Consider the following 19,419-nt stretch of genomic DNA (forward strand, 5'->3'; position numbering starts at 1 on the left):
GGATAAAAAAATAAATTACATAATAAGCATTTGACGTACGAGTGTTGTTATAAACTTGCAAGACATAGGAGATATGTTATAATCCTGTTCCTTATGACAATGATTCTGACCCTATGTCCAAATATGCAACAGATTAATTAACTTAAATACATTAAAATGTGACCTACAACTGGCAAGTTTAAACTGATTGCTTTCTACATGGAATAATAAATTGGCAAATACAGATAAAAAATACAACATATACTGAATTTAATAAGAAACTGAATTGTAATTGTAAAGAAATAAAAGAATGTTTCTTCTGTTTTTATCATAATCATTTTATACATACTTTCTACACTTGGTATTATATTAATATACATAACTTATAATTTCAACCATTTTTCTATCTTGATAAATTAAAATGTTTCATTACATGTGTCTATGTCGTATTTGTATTTGTGTTTGTGTTTACATATAATATATACCGTATATATAAATATGACACACACAAACAATCTATTTATACAAATACACTCACATGTACAAGACACACACACACACACACACACACACACAAGCTTTGACATTCTTCATACAAAGCAAAATTTACAAATAATAAAAGATTGCATAAAACACTTTAGGCAAAAATTTCTGAACTATTAAACAGTTTGACACTTGAAAGCCATTTATTGCCAAAGCTGTAAATAGAGGACCTTCGGTTACTTTGTTACAAAACAGTTAGAAATTCTTTAAATAAAAAGTGGGCTCTGCAGCAATGATAAGAAAAATAATTAAGTTCTAAGGAATTTTACCCTAATTGACATTAAGTAAAATGCATGGTACAATAAAAGTGATACAAAGAAGCTGAAATAGTTAAATCGATTTATGTGGCATTTTTCAAAAATTTGTTCCCAAACCTTTAACCAAACGTTATATATGGGTGTTATACCCCTCCCCAACCCCCAAATACCAAAAACACTAGGTTGCTAAAATTTTTTAAGATCCCAGTGACAAAATATGAATCTGCCATACCAACAACGACCTTGTTTTTCATACAGGAAATGTATAATTCCAGATTTTGAGACACAAAAAATAGTGTACCTAATGAAAAGTTTTATTTTGGTTAATTACAAACTTCTCTGGGTATCAAAATTAAGTAACAAGTGATATAGAATAAAACATATAGTAACAAAATATAAATTAGTAATGTATGCTAATACCAAAGCAATTTTCTTTTTAAGCAATGACTTTTGTTCAAGACTTAATACCTCACCTTTCTATTGTGCAAAACAGCATTTTTGCCCAGTGAAAAAGCACAGTGAAATAAACATTCTTTGTGAAATGCTGAAACGGCAGTTATTAAATACTGCCATAACATATTTTGATCTTATAATGGAAAATTATGATCAAAGTAGAATGACAAAAATATATGCTAAAATACAACCCAAATTTAAAACTCTTTACCATGCTTAGAATTGTTTTAATTTGCATTCAATGCTAACAGTACAATCTCAACCTACCAATGAAAACTTTTTTTTTTTTTAATTAAATTATGCAAAAATTAGTTTATACTTTAAAAAAATTTAGGTCACCGACTTTTCACCAGTAAAACATCTAGTGAAAAGCTCTTTCAGTTATCAAATAAATATTTTTATATCTGAAGTGGTGCAGACTGGACTAAAAGTATTATTTGTTAACCCCATTCCTTTTCCATAAAAAATGCAACTGTAGGCAGCTCTGAGTAGATTTGAACGAACTAGTTATCTATGCCGCAGTTTAAGAATTATGAACTAAATAATACACAAAAGTAACCTAAATACTAAATATATATGCACAAATCTTGTCTATATGCCACAAATATCAAATCTCTTTAAATTTTACTGAATATAAATAAAAACAAAACGGGTTTTGTGTCTCCATAAGACTTTTTTTTTTTTAAGCCAAACTGTCAAAATGGAATTGTGTAGCTATACAGCAAAGAAAGGCAGCACAGAATCTTTCAACAATGTATGTTTGCAAGTAAAGTAAGAGTTAAAGTTTCAAACAGAGGGGAAAAAATACAAAGACATTTTTCTTCCACTGAAAATGTAATTCTGAATTAAATGTGTGAATAAAAACATTAACTGTTCCTCTGTGTTTTAATAAAATTATATCACCAAGAAATTCAATGATGCACATATTAGTAATATTGTTCATTAATGCTTTATTTCCAGGCTATACTGCTTACCATGAGTGTGGAACTACTACCCGACTGGTTTTGAACATGAAAAAGTGTCTTTGCAAATCAAGAAAAGTGACAGAGCCTATGTCAGTAGAAACATGGTCATTTTAAAAGGTCTTTCATTTAGAACATCAACTGTGAAAGAAAAAAAAGGTTTAAAATTTAAATGTTGGATATATTTTCATCTACCCAGCAACAAAAAATAACAGAAATTACTGTTAAATATTTTTGCCAAGCTAGATGGGGGAGGGGGAAAATCATAAACGTATGGATTTCTTGATATTATATAAACAGGTAAACCAAAGTCCATCCAAATTTCAAACAACCCATTGTAACTACCATCTAAATCAGTGTCTATATATTTGGCAACATATTTTGTTACTGTACAACTAAATGGACTTGAATTTCACTAATGATGCAGCGTCACATTAAGTGATCTTGTCATTCAATCATTATTGCTAATCAAGTCCCTGGAACCATGAACCGTGCTGTAGAGATTCTAGATTAAGGAGGGCTCAGAGATGAGGAAAGGTGTAAAGAATGGAACTTTAGCAAGATGCAGAAAATTAAAAGGGCTCTCTTATGTACTGGATGTAATTGTCCATCTACAGCACACACCTCTATATATTAAACCTGCTAAATAAAAATTTCAAAACTAGATACACAGAAATATGACAAGATTTGCTGAACAAAAAATGAAACGGGGAACCAGAACAAAAAACAAAAAGCATTGCAGAGTTCATTGGATAGTCTCATTATAGCATAGTTCTTCACAAACCAATGGGGAAAATTCAACATGGTGTCCATGTGTCTTCCAACAACGTGCTTCTTTACTTGGGTACTATGAAGCAAGGTGGTAGATGCCTGGCTCCTTATTTTGGCTTTATAGAAATGGAACTCTTCTTCCATTTTACTTACTGGTAAATGACAAAGATTTCTGTTCATTGATTGATAAAGATTGTGTCACACCAAATTTAGAGCCATTTAAAATGCAATTATTTTGTTTACTTAAAGGAGTCATCCACTTCAAAGTCACCATCAACTGTCCATGCTACTGCAGTCTTCTGAGGAAACAATAGGCAAAAAAAAAATTATTCCTCCTTCCAAATATTCCACCAATCCAATAATATTCACGTGAAATAATAACATATAAATATAAATTCAGCATAATTTAAAATTCTAATCAAATCCAAAAAAACACCCAAACACTGAAGTTACATGTACGTATTTTCATAAGAACGACAAAAATTAAGTGTGCCCTGATTTCTTTACATCAAAATGAAAGCATGATACATATTCAGATTTTAATAGCCACATAATGCACTGCTAAAAAAAGGGGAGCTGCTTCACCAGCACAATAAACATATACTAAGCACAAATAGTTATACTAAATGATTTTTGGCAAGCTTCCTAAAAAAGTATACATTTAATGCTGTTACCTTCAATATCGTGACCATCTACAAAAGGTGCTGGTCCCCATATCCTAACAGTGCCATCATCAGATGCGCTAGCCATCATGCCTGGGACCTGAGGATTCCAGCTTACGCAGTTCACGGTGCGAGTGTGTCCTGTTAGCTCTGCAATGGGTAATTCACTACGCTTGTGCCAGATATATACCTTATGATCTAAAAACCAAAAGAAAATATTAAAAGTTATCACCAAGGCAGCTTTCAGGTAAAGCTCAAATGACAAAATATAACAAAGGATCACCAATTATTTAGATCATCATGACAAACCTGAATGAGATATTTATTACTATTATCAAGATCAATTAAGAATGTCATTTACATACAGAATGTCTACAGTATACACACACGCATATACACTACCAGTGGAAATTATAAGAATGCCTCAGTTTTTCTTCAAATTTATTCGGTTCAAATGCAATGAATGACCTAAAATGGTGGAAAAGTATGCAGCAAATCACCTAAAATGGTGAAAAAGTATGCAGTAAAGTGCTAGAAGTTTAGCAAAAACTGAACAAAGCAAATATCAGAATATTAGAAACGAGTCTTCTTCAAGGAATAACTAATAGGTTACAACCTATGTTATGCAGCAATTAAAGTAAATTAAGCCTTGTGATTTGAAGCAAACTATTTGCACAGGTGTCCCAACTTCTGTTGATTACTTAAAAACCCTTTGTCTTTCTTAAAACAGAGTTGGAACAGACTGTGTTACTACGCCCCGTTACGGTCATATGAAAATGTTTGGGAACCCGCCTCTTAATTCTTTGGATTTTTGTTTATCATTGGCTGAGCTTTCAAAGTAGCAACTTCCTTTTAATATATGACATGCCTAATGGAAACAGTAGTATTTCAGCAGTGACATCAAATTTATTGGACTAACAGAAAATATGCATCATATAATTAGACAGATGCATAAATTTGTGCACCCTAACAGAGATATTACATCAATATTGAGTTGAGCCTCCTATTGCAAATATAACAGCCTCTAGACACCTCCAATAGCCTTTGATGAGTGTCTGGATTCTGGATGGAGGTATTCTTGACCATTCTTCCATACAAAATCTCTCCAATTCAGTTAAATTTGATGGCTGCCAAGCATGGACAGAACTGCTTCAAATCATCCCATAGATGTTCAACGACTTTCAAGTCAGGGGACTGTGACGGCAATTCCAGAACATTGTACTTCTCCCTCTGTATGAATGCCTTTGTAGATTTCGAACTGTGTTTTGGGTCATTGTCTTGTTGGAATATCCAACCCCTGCGTAACTTCAAATTTGTGACTGATGCTTGAACATTATCCTGAAGAATTTGTTGATATTGGGTTGAATTCATCTGACCCTCGACTTTAACAAGGGCCCCAGTCCCTGAACTAGTCACACAGCCCCACAGCATGATGGAACCTCCACCAAATTTGACAGTAGCTAGCAAGTGTTTCTTGGAATGCGGTGTTGTTCTTCCGCCATGTAAATCGCTTTTTGTTATGACCAAATAACTCAATTTTTATCTCATCAGTCCAAAGCACTTTGTTCCAAAATGAAACTGGCTTGTCTAAATGAGCATTTGCATACAACATGCAGCTTTTTGTGGCATGAGTGCAGAAAGGGCTTCTTTCTCATCACCCTGCCATACAGATGTTCTTTGTGCAAATAGCACTAAATTGTAGAACGATATACAGATACACCATCTGCAGCAAGATGTTCTTGCAGGTCTTTGGAGGTGATCTGTGGGTTGTCTATAACCATCCTCACAATCCTGCGCATATGCCATTCCTGTATTTTTCTTGGCCTGACAGACCTGGGTTTAACAGCAACTGTGCCTGTGGCCTTCCATTTCCTGATTACATTCCTCACAGTTGAAACTGACAGTTTAAACCTCTGAGATAGCCTTTTGTAGCCTTCCCCTAAACCATGATATGGAACAATCATTGTTTTCAGATCTTGAGAGTTGCTTTGAGGATCCCATGCTGTCACTCTTCAGAGGAGAGTCAAAGGGAAGCACAACTTGCAACTGACCACCTTAAATACCTTTTCTCATGATTGGACACACCTGTCTATGAAGTTCGAGGCTTAACGAGCTAATCCAACCAATTTGGTGTTGCAAGTAATCAGTATTGAGCAAGTTACATGTATTCAAATCAGCAAAATTACAAGGGTACCCAAATTTCTGCACAGCCAGTTTTTCACATGTGATTTAATTTCATACAACTAAATACTGCTTCACTAAAAATCTTTGTTTGGAAAACACCACAGTACTCAGTTGTTCCTAGGAAACTGAACACACACCACTGTTATCTTTTCTGTTGAAAGTAGAGTAAATTATTATGCAGGCTGAGAGGGGTTCTCAAACTTTTTCACATGACTGTATATTTAAAAAACAAATTTCCAGAGGAAGTAAAATGTTGACACACTTAAATTCAAATATGAACTTTCATTAAATAAATTGAAGAAATCAAAAAATTATTTTGGACCATTTTTCATTGTTAAGATCAACTATCAATATTTAACTGAAGAACATAAGGATCATTATCATAATTTTTAGGAAAAACTGAAGTACAAAAAACTATGAAAAGCCTTGTATGCATTATGTGTACAGTTGTTTACCAATACTTTGTGCAAATGCCTATTACTCTGATGAAGACAGCTGAAAATAAATGTCTGTGATTTAGGTAAATTCTTACTGAACCCCTTCATAGCAAAGTAACTTCACAAACATCTCTATCATAAACTTGGCACGTATGGATTTTTTAGGCTTGCATTTCTTCCCTTTGCAGACAAATTTGAACTCAGTCATAAGCAAATGCTAACATTTCAATATTGGTGTTAATTGTGTACAGACTGACGTATTTTCTAAGTTCATAACTGCATGTTTTAGGTTTTTGTTGACTATAGTTATAGTGCATTAACACAGCATGTGCACATAGGTAAAATGTTGAAAGAATCTGAATGATATGCACAATTTCACTTGGTTGTTTACAATAATTGCAATTATTTTTATGGCTATCCCATTTCCATGTTAACGTAGCATTTATAAAAATGTTCTGAAGTGTTCTACAGCTGTGTATTCTCAATAATAAAACACTCAGCTAATAAAGCAGTAAATAATAAATCTCAGATGATAAACCAATAAAAAATTGAACAGGTTAATACTCAACTCTCCTTTGATTAGGGTATGCAGATTAATTCTGCACAAAGTTAGTGTGAAATATTAGTGTAACAGGACAGAGTGGATGGTATATGAAAAAAAAATGTTAAAACAAATTTTAAAAATTCTTTTACTATCTTTCCCCTTTGCATACCTGTGCTAATACCATAATAAACAGCTACCTGAATATACGTTTGGTTAATAATTTAGTAAAGAATACTTTGTGAATGCAGCTTAAGTTGCAAAGTTTAAGTTAAGTTTAAGTTAAGTTTAAGTTTACCAAAAACCTAAATTAAGTACCACAGATTTTGCAAAAGAAAATGGTTAGACTGTGTTTCTTTATACATAAACTCAAAGTGCTAACAGTAGTACAAAGCAAATTTTTGACTTGTGGAGATTTGTTGCTGCATACTGGCATTCTCTAGGGTCACTGGCTACAGTTAACATGGTAGAGGGTCTGATTGGTCAGAGATTCAGTTAGATATTTTTAGTCCTAATTTGCGTGTAAAAACAAAGGAAAAAATGACTGATGTTTGTGAATCTTTGGAGGGGAGTTGTTGGGCTTGAAACACACTACAACTTCAATAATACAGGTGGCAAAGTTGCAATGCAGTACCACAAGCTATGGATTGTCATTTTTATAACATCAGGAGAACATTTTTATCCATTTAATTTAATTAAAGACCTATATAAAATGTTGACTGCTTTCTGTGACACCCATACACAACAGAGTAGGAAAGACACAAAGGAGTTCTCATTTCAACATTTTCAACTGTAGGTCAATTCAACATCAGAGCTACCAGATTCCAAAAAGTAACTATTCAAGATTTGAATATGAATGCCATTTTTACCTTAAGATACTTCTACAATAACAGATTAAAATGCCTAAATTTTAAATGTTACCTACATATTGGTTTCATCAAACTAGAAAAAAATTACAAAACAGAACATGCTATGGACAAAAAAATGCTTTTAATCATCACTTAGTCTTTTACTTAATGGGGTGAAAAAAGAGGGCATGAAAGAGTATCCTGAACAATGAGATTAACTGTGATTGGAGTGAATTAATTATAACAGACCGCACTTTGTTTTGCCACATTAATCCAAAGAAACAGCCTTTTAGGCATTAGTACTTTCTTTATAATGTTTGCAAAACTTTAAATGCCAAAAACCTTAAAATTTTGTTTATAAGTTGTTTATATACTTAGTATCTACTGAGCACTAGGCTGCAGATACATTTAACTACTTGCTTTTGCTTTTCCTAAATGTCTACAGACTCCACCTGTTAAATCCACAGGCCACTATGTGCAAGGCTGGTTTTGTTTGGCTTCTTTTGGTTTGTCGTTATAATTGTATTTAAAACGGCAAATCATATGTCCTTAGAAATGTCATTAAAAACATCACTTAGTGTCTTTAGATTCATATGTGTCCATGGGGGAAAATGCATAGTGCAACTACCAATTCTAAAGGCCTATTTGGAAACAACACTGGAAAAATTGAATAATGCCAAGCTGGAGAGGAACCTAGATGCCACATTTATAGAAGTAGATTGCCATTTTAAGGGAAGAGAAATGGAGAGTGGATGGAGATCTGAAATAAAGAACATTTAAAAATTAAAGAATAAAGTATGAGGTAAACCAGAAGCCAATGTATGCATTGTATGTGCCACTTTACTCCAAATACACTGTGATACACAAGTGTAAAAGAAACAGACAAACATTGCTAGTGCAGAAATTTCAAATTGAGAAAGATTAGTCAAACGCTCCCTCCTTACTCAAATGAAGAAAAAATTGTAATGGTACCAAAGAAGTGTGTTTTCTTTTGTGTTGAACTTTTTTGGGATTAAAGACAATAACAGTCAAGAGACCATACTGGCAAGCAAAGTTTTGCAGTATTGAGATCACCACAAGGAAATATCACAAATGTTTCTATCCACATGAAGCCCCAGTGTAAAATACAAAATGAAGCAGGTATGAAGGGCATAAGAGATATCAGATGCAATGCCTAACTTTACAAAATATATCGCTCCCATTAATACTAGTAATTAGGGTTTAAGAAAAATGATTAAAGGGACTTTGACAGATGGGACTCAGTCTCAACTTTTAACTGTTTTTTTCCTCACTGTTTTCAGATGTCAAAGAAAAACAGACATAACTTTTCTAGCAATCAGCAATTTATGGTGTTGCACAGCCATGTGTCCTTATTTTACATGAGCTTAAAAGTTACAGTAATTTTAATAGTGCACACATTATGCTGAGAAGCCCTTGACTACAAATTGAGGTTTTCCCTGTTGATCACAAGAGTAATACAAACAGTATGCATTGTGGAATTGGCAAGTGAAGTTAAGCTGTATAGGAAAAAGTTAAAGTCATTTGAACAGAGAGCAAAGGATCAGTTGTTTTGGGTACTGGCTAAATTTTTCAGTAGTTATTTGCTTTACAGTCATATTCAGTGTTATTGAGTATAATCATAACGATAGATCCAAATCATAAAAATCACTGTGTAACTGCAGTTAAATGTATGTTTTCCCATTACACTGTCATGTAACAAAATAAAACTGCCAGTTAACATTACAGACTTGTTCAGAACCACTGAATCATTTTACAAACATAGACACTTTTTGCATTCTTACTAAAACATTTATGCAAGACTCTACTATGAGATTATTGCAATTCATTTTTTAAATATATTTAAATTAAGCTTGATTACATTTTAAAAGAAATGTATCCATAATTTTTGTTTAGCTTTTGTAATAATGCTATTACAGAAAAATCAAAAGTGTAAGTTAATAAATATGCATGCTGCTGGGGTGTCAAAGAATCGTAAGTTAGAACCATGATCTTATTTGTCTCCAAGTGAAAAAAACAAACATTCTTCCCATTTAAACACTAGAATTCCTGAAGCCTACAAAAAAAAAAACTTGTAAATCCAGGCCACCTTAAATTCATTCGCACTTCTCCATTAGTGTCTTTTGTTTTGCAAATGTGTCGATCAGCACAAGAAGCAGGCAACTGCTATCCCATCCTCCCATCGCCACAGTTCAAAGGGCAAAAAGTGCTCCCAGCTCAAGTCTTGTTTATCTGGGTTTGAGGTGCCTGGAGTTGTATAGGGTGAATAATACCATTTTATTCGTGTACGACGTGCACCCTAATTTTTACAAAGAAAATCACAAAAATCATTTTGCCCTGTGTACGACGCGCATTGTGATTGTATAGGAAGCATTTAGAGAAAGAGAGAGCAAGCGAGCAAGAGAGAGCGCAAGTGCGTGAGCGCAAGCAAGCGAGCCAGAGAGAGAGAGAGAGAGAGAGAGAGAGAGCACGAGTGCGCGAGCAAGCGAGAGAGAGAGACGAGCAAGCGAGCTCAAGCAGAAGTAAATAGCGCACCTGATTTTCTAATGCTAATTTTCGAGACAAAATGTGTGCGTGGTACACACGTAAATACAGTATATTGTTATTTGGAACACATGCATTTCATGTGTGTTCCATGTCTACAACAATCTATGTAAATGTAGGATGACAGGAAATGCCTGGGATTACTATTTTTTTCGTAGGCTTCAGGGATAATAGTATTACTCATGAATTGTGTAACCCTTGCACATAGTTACAATATTCCCTTAGCCAAAGGCACAGCACATTTTGGGAAACTACAGGGAAACCCTAGGACATTATGGAGTAATTGGATGCATTAATGCCCATTTGGTTCAAATGCAACTGGATCATTATTTTAAAAGCCTGAGGTTTCAGCGTTGCATTAAACCTTAGTATCTCTTCAGTTCTGTCTTGATTGGTGTAACAAAAACAGAACTTCAGAAAAGACTGTCTTGTCAGTTTCTCCCACAACTTAGCTCTTAGTATATTAAATGTGATCTGTACATCAGGTAGGCTATCCTTATCTATGTTGATTGCAGTAATAAGGACAACAGCAACTGGATACAGCTAGCAAAAAGTAAAAGTCTTCAACTTGAAGACCCAGAAGTAACCCAAAAAATGTAGTCTCATATTTGTACTCCTCTTTACTTGTGGTACTATGTGAACTAAGAATGCTTACAGTATAGATTTAGGCATCTTAAAAGGTAATTTCCTGAAGCTGTTCAACCTGAAAAGCACGGTCTTTGCCTAACCTCAGAATGTGTTTGGTTAACTGTATAACCAGCTCTCTTATATGTAGACTGTAAATTTAAAGTTAAGGTTATAGTTAATGACTATTGGCCGTATAACCAAAATTCTATATCATGGTTTTTTTTCAAAATTATACTGGCTTCACAGTATTGGACGGTATTTTTTTCCCCATGCATGAGTGGATGTTAACTACATTTCCACTGCAAATACTGGCTAAGAATAACCTATTCTACTGTCCTGAGAATTGTAATTGTACAAAAAAACATTTTAATGTGCACACAAGTATTAATACAGGTTTGCATGGCCCCATAATGTGATAGTTTTCAAGGGGTGGCACTAATGAAGAGAAGGAATCACATTGCATGACAGTTGCAGTCAAAATATAGAGCCTTTTTATTGAGCAAATTTTGCAAACAACTTAAACTAAAATTTTGACAACATATTTTCAACCATCCAAAGAGGCATTTAGACTTAGTAAAATATCCAGAGACGCTTGTCAAAAGTTGTATTGCACTGAACAATGTCTTAGAAAAGGAATAAATAGTAAATATTTTTTGTAAACCAACTACACTTTGTTAATGTTGAAAATCTCTGTCCGCTGACATGTTACAAGTGACTTTTTAAACAACTTTACCATCATTAAACTGCATAATATTGAAACTAATAAATAATAACAATAAAATAAATAATAGTGCAAATCCAGTAATACTATTACTTCCAAGACTTCAAGCCCAGGTGCATTACACAGTATTAACCAAATAAAAATTAAATAAAACAAGTGCAACTTGCTAATGACATCTTCACCAACTGAACCATCATTAAGGCAAACTGCAATAATATGGACCTTGCTTCAAGCTAAGCTATATACATAAATAATAAAACTGCAACTTGCATTTATAATGCTATTTGTGGTATAGCCCTACAGAATCATATTAGGGCCTTACGGTATTAGGACACAGTGAAGAAAAAAAAACTGTCGAGATTAAAGTCGACATTTCCACTTTATTCTTGTAGTTTATTTTGTCATTAAAGTAGAATGTCGTAAACTAAACTTCATCCTAAAATCAATGTTTAATTCACTAGATATTCTCAAATCCCGTCATAAGTTATGCAGCACATTAAATGCTTTGTTAAATGTTCCCTGACCCAGTTGTTAATTGCTACGCTCTTCTTAAACTGACTTCCTCTTGCACTAACAAGCAGCGATCGCTGCAAAGAATACATTCACTTCATGATATTCCTACTCTCTGAAAATGTAGAATGCTAAGATAATTTTTCATGATAAAATGCATTAAAACAGGTATTAAACATGCACAGTAGTGTGGCGGTAGTGCTGCTGCCTCGTAGCAAGAGGTCCCCATGTGTACGTTCAGTGTAGAGAACTTTATGGCAGATGTGACGAGGTTCCAAAAAACTGGATGTAAGAATGGGTATCGCACAGGTTTAGCTTAAATATTGTGTAAATGTTGGGTTCGAAGACACGAACACAGAATTCAATGGATGTTCTTCTGAGCAGGCTTTCTTTATTGCATGTGTGCTGTCTCTTTCTGGCGTATTAAACCCCCAGCTCCTATCCTTCCTTTGTTTCTCCACATAACCAATTGCCACACGATAAATGTCCTTGTGAAATTAAAACTAGTTATAAACTTAGACCATGGAGTGTTCAGAACTTTTATATATAAAAAAAAATAATTAAAAAAAAAAAAAATCTACGTTATACATGTTTAATTATGCCATCCATTTAGAGTTTTGCCCATCCCAGCAAGTCATTATGTGCAAGGCAGGAGGAAATCCTGAACGTGGTGCCAGCACATTGCAGGGTGAATACAAGCAATACATACACTAGCAGGGTTAATATAACATAACAAAACCTGCCATCCTACATAACTTTGAAAGGAAACTGAAGCGCGCCAAGTAAACCCACCAGAAAAACATGCAAATTCAAAGCAGGGAACACCCAGGACCCCATTGCTGCGAGGCAGCAGTGCAACCTCCACACTACCGTGCCCCCAACATGATTAAATGCATTTCATCATGAAAATTATATCAAGTATTTATCTTAGCATTCTAAATCTTCAGGGAGCTGGAATATCATGAAATTAATGTATTCTGTGTGCTGCCTGTGCCTCCTCTTAGTGCAAGAGGAAGTCAGTTTAAGAAGCAGTAGCGATTAACACAGCTCCGGGAACACAACACAAAGCAATTAATGTGCTACATAACTTATGACGGAGTTTGAGAAAATCTAGTAAATTAAATATTCATTTTAAGATGAAGTTTAGTCCACGATGTTCTACTTTAATAACAAATTACGAGAATAAAGTCAACATGTTGACATTAATCTCGACAAATGGCAAGAATAAAGTAGAAATGTCGACTTTATTCTCGTCATAAGCGTCGAGAGTGAAGTGAAAATCTATACTAATAAAAGGCAAAGCCCTCACTCACTGACTCATCACTAATTCTCCAACTTCCCGTGTAGGTAGAAGGCTGAAATTTGGCAGGCTTATTTTTTACAGCTTACTTACAAAAGTTGGGCAGGTTTCATTTCGAAATTCTACGCGGAAGGGTCATAACTGGAAGCTATTTTTCTCTATATAATGTAATGGAGTCGAGTTGGAGATGGCCGTGGGGGGTGGAGTTTCGTGTGACATCATCACGCTTCCTACGTAAGTACGTAGAGAACAAGGAAGAACTCCAAACAGCGATGAGCACAAAATGCCATTTCACAATTGAGAAGGCAGAAAAACATTATGAAGCAAATGATGCATACAAGCATATTCATAAGTACAGCTACTGCGGAAACAAAGCACGGCGTGAACCGTAAGTTTATATTAAATTAAGTTCATAGACAGGCTGCCACTAGCGTTTGTAATTTAGTGCCTGCCCATATAAGGCCGTCCATCAGCGGCAATCCAATACAAACACTGCCGGTAAATATTCACGGGTGAAGGACTGTGCTTATGCAGAGGAAGATGAGATGGTCAGGGTGGTGTTTGGCACAAACTCATTGAAACTGCGAGAGAAACTTTTAAGTGCCGGGTCTTAGCTGACATTACACGAGATGGCACCAGCACAGCTGGGAACCTTCGATGCATGTGCAACAAGCGGCTCACGTGAACTGACGCAGTGCACAGACAAAAAGCAACAGTTCCAAAGAGTGCTGAACAAAACCGAATTACACAATTGAGAAGGCAGCAAAAAAATATGAAGCGTCTGATACATACAATCATATTCATAAGTGCAGCTACTGCGGAAACAAAGCACACGGTGGAAAAAGTGAATGTCCCGCTAAAGGAAGACAGTGTAAAAAAAACCCGTGCATGCAGTTTGTCACATCTCAGATAAAGAGGAAGACGAGCTGTTTATTGATGCAGTAAGAAACTAATCGATGAATGAAACCTCTTATCTTTACAACGATTGACAAACACGGAATGTAACTTGAACACAACACATCGTACAAATCGACCTGATTGAAAGAAATAATGATAATCAAATCCTTGATGACAGCAACATTCAATAACACTCACAAAACAATTACTGTATATTGACAATCATGTTACGTTATTTTTAAAATGTTCCCTTTTCTTTTCATAACTTCTACTTCTCCACTGCGATACATGGGTATATATATATAAATGTATATATATAGCCCGATCTACAATACATACTTTAGCATAGACAAGCCACACGCTGTGGCTAATTGTAGAGTCTTCGCCTCTAACGCCGACATTGAGGTTGATTCCCGAGAGGGATGCACTGAGTATGTACGCGCTACCCGATTCATTTTACCTTGCATCTCCTTGGTTTGGGGCGTATGAAAAATATTAGGTAACGCAGAATCATGTTACGTTATTTTTAAAATTTTCCCTTTCTTAGCACAAGCACAGCTGAGAAGCTTCGATGCATGTACTCCATAGCGCGTTAAAAATAACGCATTTAATCACACTTTCAATTCCAAGCAAACGGAACTTTTGTCAATGCATGATTTCCTGGTACATCCATTACACTGATGCACACATCACAGCTACAAAAATGTTAGAGTCGGAATAAAGCGCGCTCCTACGACTGATCATTTCGACTACCCGAGCCTTGATAAAAGCATGGTTTTGTGCACACTGAAAAGCAAGCAAAATTAGATGCATTACAGAAAGCGGACTTTGTGGCTCTTACTGGGGATCATTGGACTTCCGTGACCGTTAGTAATTCTAATTACATCTAATTACAAAATGTTCAATGATCACACTGTTTTAGCCTAATGTACAAAATAATTTTGGCTAATGTTACTCAGAGTTTAAAGATTAAGTTGGTCAAATTACCTTTTATGTTTCTGACTTATTTTTTAAGAAAAAAACTGCACTTTATGTTGAAATTTTGGTTATTATTATTTAAAGACAATACTATTCTGAAAATGTACTTAAACTACCACTTTATTTTTAAGTCTGCCCAATTTTAACCAGGGATGATATTTTTGTTTCTGTTTTGAATTCAAATGCAGTTTAAAAGCTTTTTTTCAGAAATTAAAACAGCTTCAGTTTACAATATTCATGTCCATGTCTATTATTTGATTCTGTCGCCCACTAAAACCCTTTTAAATTAAAAAAACATTTGCGATTTGGGGCAAATTTACGTGTGCGATTACATACGATTAATCAAGATTAATTCTTACACAGCCTCTAATTAATTGGATTAATTTTTTTAATCGAGTCCCACCCCTAATATATATATATATATATATGTAGATTTGTATATATATGTGTATATACAGTATATATGTAGATATGTATATTTGTATATACAGTATGTATATATGTGTGTTTGTGTGTGTGAAGATGGGGCCATAAATAAGAAAGTTCAACATGGCGGACGTTGTCGACCGTTATGACCGTTACGTGTAGAATTTCTAAATGAAACCTGCTTAACTTTTGTAAGTAAGCTGTAAGGAATGGGCCTGCCAAATTTTAGCCTTCTACCTACACGGGAAGTTGGAGAATTAGTGACGTGTGGAAAATTCAATATGGCGGCCGACAATGGCGTCATACCACCGAAATAAGTACGCATACATCGGTTTTGGCTAAGCGCGAAGCCACCTACCAAATTTCGTGAAGATGGGGTCAGCCTTCTACCTACACGGGAAGTTTGAAAATTGGTGACGTTGGAAAATTCAATATGGCGGCCGGCAATGGCGCCATACCACCAAATAAGTATCACATCGGTTTTGGTTAGCGCAGGGAAGCCGCCTACCAAATTTCGTGAAGATGGGGCCATAAATAAGAAAGTTCAACATGGCGGACGTTGTCGACCGTTATGACCGTTACGTGTAGAATTTCGAAATGAAACCTGCTTAACTTTTCTAAGTAAGCTGTAAGGAATGAGCCTGCCAAATTTCAGCCTTCTACCTACACAGGAACTTGGAGAATTAGTGATAAGTGAGTGAGTGAGTCAGTGAGGGCTTTGCCTTTTATTAGTATATATATATATATATATATATATATATATATATATATATATATATATATATATACATACATACATACACAGATATACAGTAATCCCTCGCTATATCGCGCTTTGACTTTCGCGGTTTCACTCTATCGCGGATTTTAAATGTAAGCACATCTAAATATATATCAGATTTTTCGCTGGTTCGCAGATTTCTGCAGACAGTGGGTGTTTTAATTTATGCTACACGCTTCCTCAGTTTGTTTGCCCTGTTGATTTCATACAAGGGACGCTATTGGCGGATGGCTTAGAAGCTACCCAATCAGAGCATGTATTACATATTAACTAAAACTCCTCAATGCTATAAGATATGCATCCCGCGGAGCTTGATTGTTTGCTTGTCTCTGCCTCTCTCTCACCCTCTCTGACATTTTCTGCGCCTGACGGAGGGGCTGTGAGCAGAGGTGCTGTTTGCTTAAAAGATACTGACGCTCCTCTAAAAAAATGACGCTTTATTGCGGTGCTCGGCATATTTAAAAGCACAAAAGCACACGTATTGATTTTTTGATTGTTGCTTTAATCTCTCTCTCTGACGTTCTCTGCGCCTGACGGAGGAGATGTGAGTAGAGGGGCTGTTTGCACAGAGGCTGTTTGCTTAGAAGATACTAATGCTCCTCTAAAAATGCCACGGCAAACTTAAAAGCACAAGTATTGATTTTTTGATTGTTTGCTTTTCTTTGCGAGCTCTCTCTCTCTCTTCTGAAATACTCTGCTCCTGAAGAGAAGATCTGTTTGCTTTCTTTTAATTGTGAGAAAGAAATGTCATCTCTGTCTTGTCATGGAGGACAGTTTAAACTTTTGACTAAAGGGTGTTATTTCATGTCTAGAGGGCTCTAATAATGTTAACAGTGTGGGAGAGTTTATAAGGGCTTAAAATATATAAAAATAACTACACAAACATATGGTTTCTACTTCACGGATTTTCGTCTATCGAGGAGGGATTACTGTGTGTGTGTATATATATATATATATATATATATATATATATATATATATATATAGATAGATAGATATGACAACAACACTCATATCAATGACAAAACAATTACATTAACAATCATCTTACGTTATTTTTAAAATGTTTGCTTTTCTTTTTCATAACTTCTTTAACACACTACTTCTCCGCTGTGAAGCGCGGGTATTCTGGTAGTGGCGAGAATAAAGTCAACATGTTGTCACACTATTACACAGTACCCAGGTACATTACACAGTATTGAAAAAAATATAACTTGGCTTGCAGTATTATCTAGTAGTATAGAAACAGTATTCACACATTTGAACATAATGGTCCACATCCGACCTTTTAAATCCAAAGTATCTCCAGACAACAGATGTGACTCCTTTTTCCATCAAAACTTCTTTTGTGTCATCATGTTCAACTTAATCCTCTGCTACAGCTTCAGTTTTGGAATGTTCTCTGTCTGTTTTCACTGCGCAATACCTCTACTAATGCATGTACTGTACTCTGTTGTATGCTTGTTTAGCGGTGTAGCTGTGAAAATGAGCTCCCACACAATACCTCTGTGGCATGAGTTTAGCGGTATAGCAGTGAAAAAGGTCCCCCTTAAACAGTTTCCCGCTGTGCCACATTCCGAATGTTGTTTAAGCAATTTAAACCGGTGTTACGGTATAAGAAAAACCCATATCATAACAAAAATAAACGTTTTTTGGTATGAACCGGTATACCGCCCAGCACTACTTTCTGTTAACAATCCCTATGTTTTATTAAGACTAAGTCTTTACCAAGCTTAGTTTACCTACAGTATTTACAGCTTATTAACTTATAAAGTGTGCTTATAATTTTAGAGATGAATGTCATGTATTTCTGTTTACATCCATAATAATTGTTTCCATTGCAATGCTTTCCATAAAACTAGATTTTGGATAAAGTCAAGGATAAAAAACAAAAACGGATTATCTCAACATTTAGCAGGGAGCTGCAAGACATGAAGAGCACAATAACTGAAATGTAAAAACACTTGTAAAAATGTTCATTGTATCAGTAATATCTTCCTAATAGATTTGAAAAAAAGAAGAAAAAAAAAAAACAAAAAATGTTACCTTCACTACCGCTGGCTATGAAGTCTTCATTATGGCCTCCAAAACATGAATGGATGGTATAAAAGCCTTGTGTAACTCCTTGATATTTCCTTACTAAAACACGATCTTGCAAGTCCCATAAATGAACTCCCTAAAAAGAAAAAAAGGACATATGTTTTAACACAAGCTGTTTAATATATCACACACAGGAAAAAGCAGAAACTTTTCACAGTATTAATAAATATTACAATCAGAAAACAAGACAGTAACATTTTACTCCTCATGCTTCATGTCCAAGATCATTTGAGAGGAGAAGTCGTTAGCAGGGCACAAGACAAAGGAGGACAGGCAAACTCTGTTTTTGTGAGGGAATGCAAGTGGGGATTTAAAAATTAAGCCTCCGTTAGTTTGCCACAATGAAAACCTGTGATGTGGAGGACTAATAGTAAAGCTTGGGTCACCAGACATTTCTTCATGGAGTGTATGAACGAAATGTTTAGCCAAACTAAATATATATACACAAACCGGATTCCAAAAAAGTTGGGACACTATACAAATCGTGAATAAAAACTGAATGCAATGATGTGGAGGTGCCAACTTCTAATATTTTATTCAGAATAGAACATAAATCACGGAACAAAAGTTTAAACTGAGAAAATGTATCATTTTAAGGGAAAAATATGTTGATTCAGAATTTCATGGTGTCAACAAATCCCAAAAAAGTTGGGACAAGCCCATTTTCACCACTGTGTGGCATCTCCCCTTCTTCTTACAACACTCAACAGACGTCTGGGGACCGAGGAGACCAGTTTCTCAAGTTTAGAAATAGGAATGCTCTCCCATTCTTGTCTAATACAGGCCTCTAACTGTTCAATCGTCTTGGGCCTTCTTTGTCGCACCTTCCTCTTTATGATGCACCAAATGTTCTCTATAGGTGAAAGATCTGGACTGCAGA

General features: G+C 35.1%; 1 protein-coding gene across 2 annotated transcripts in view; it reads right to left on the reverse strand.

Annotated features, from left to right (window-relative positions):
- Positions 1–641: 641 nt before the first annotated feature.
- Positions 642–19,419, reverse strand: part of LOC120525727 (WD repeat-containing protein 26) — a 199,686-nt gene continuing 180,908 nt past the window's right edge. The window contains exons 12-14 of one of the 2 annotated variants that reach the window (XM_039748275.1): positions 18,486–18,615; positions 3,640–3,825; positions 642–3,261 (exon numbers count right to left, since the gene is read on the reverse strand). In XM_039748275.1, the coding sequence (XP_039604209.1) occupies positions 3,239–3,261; positions 3,640–3,825; positions 18,486–18,615 (339 nt within the window). In that variant the 3' untranslated portion in view covers positions 642–3,238. Of the gene's footprint in view, positions 3,265–3,639; positions 3,826–18,485; positions 18,616–19,419 lie in introns of both variants that reach the window. The other variant, XM_039748274.1, reaches the window with a different exon arrangement.

This window comes from Polypterus senegalus, chromosome 3 (genome assembly GCF_016835505.1).
Source record: "Polypterus senegalus isolate Bchr_013 chromosome 3, ASM1683550v1, whole genome shotgun sequence".
In the NCBI taxonomy this organism is placed as follows: Eukaryota; Metazoa; Chordata; class Cladistia; order Polypteriformes; family Polypteridae; genus Polypterus; species Polypterus senegalus.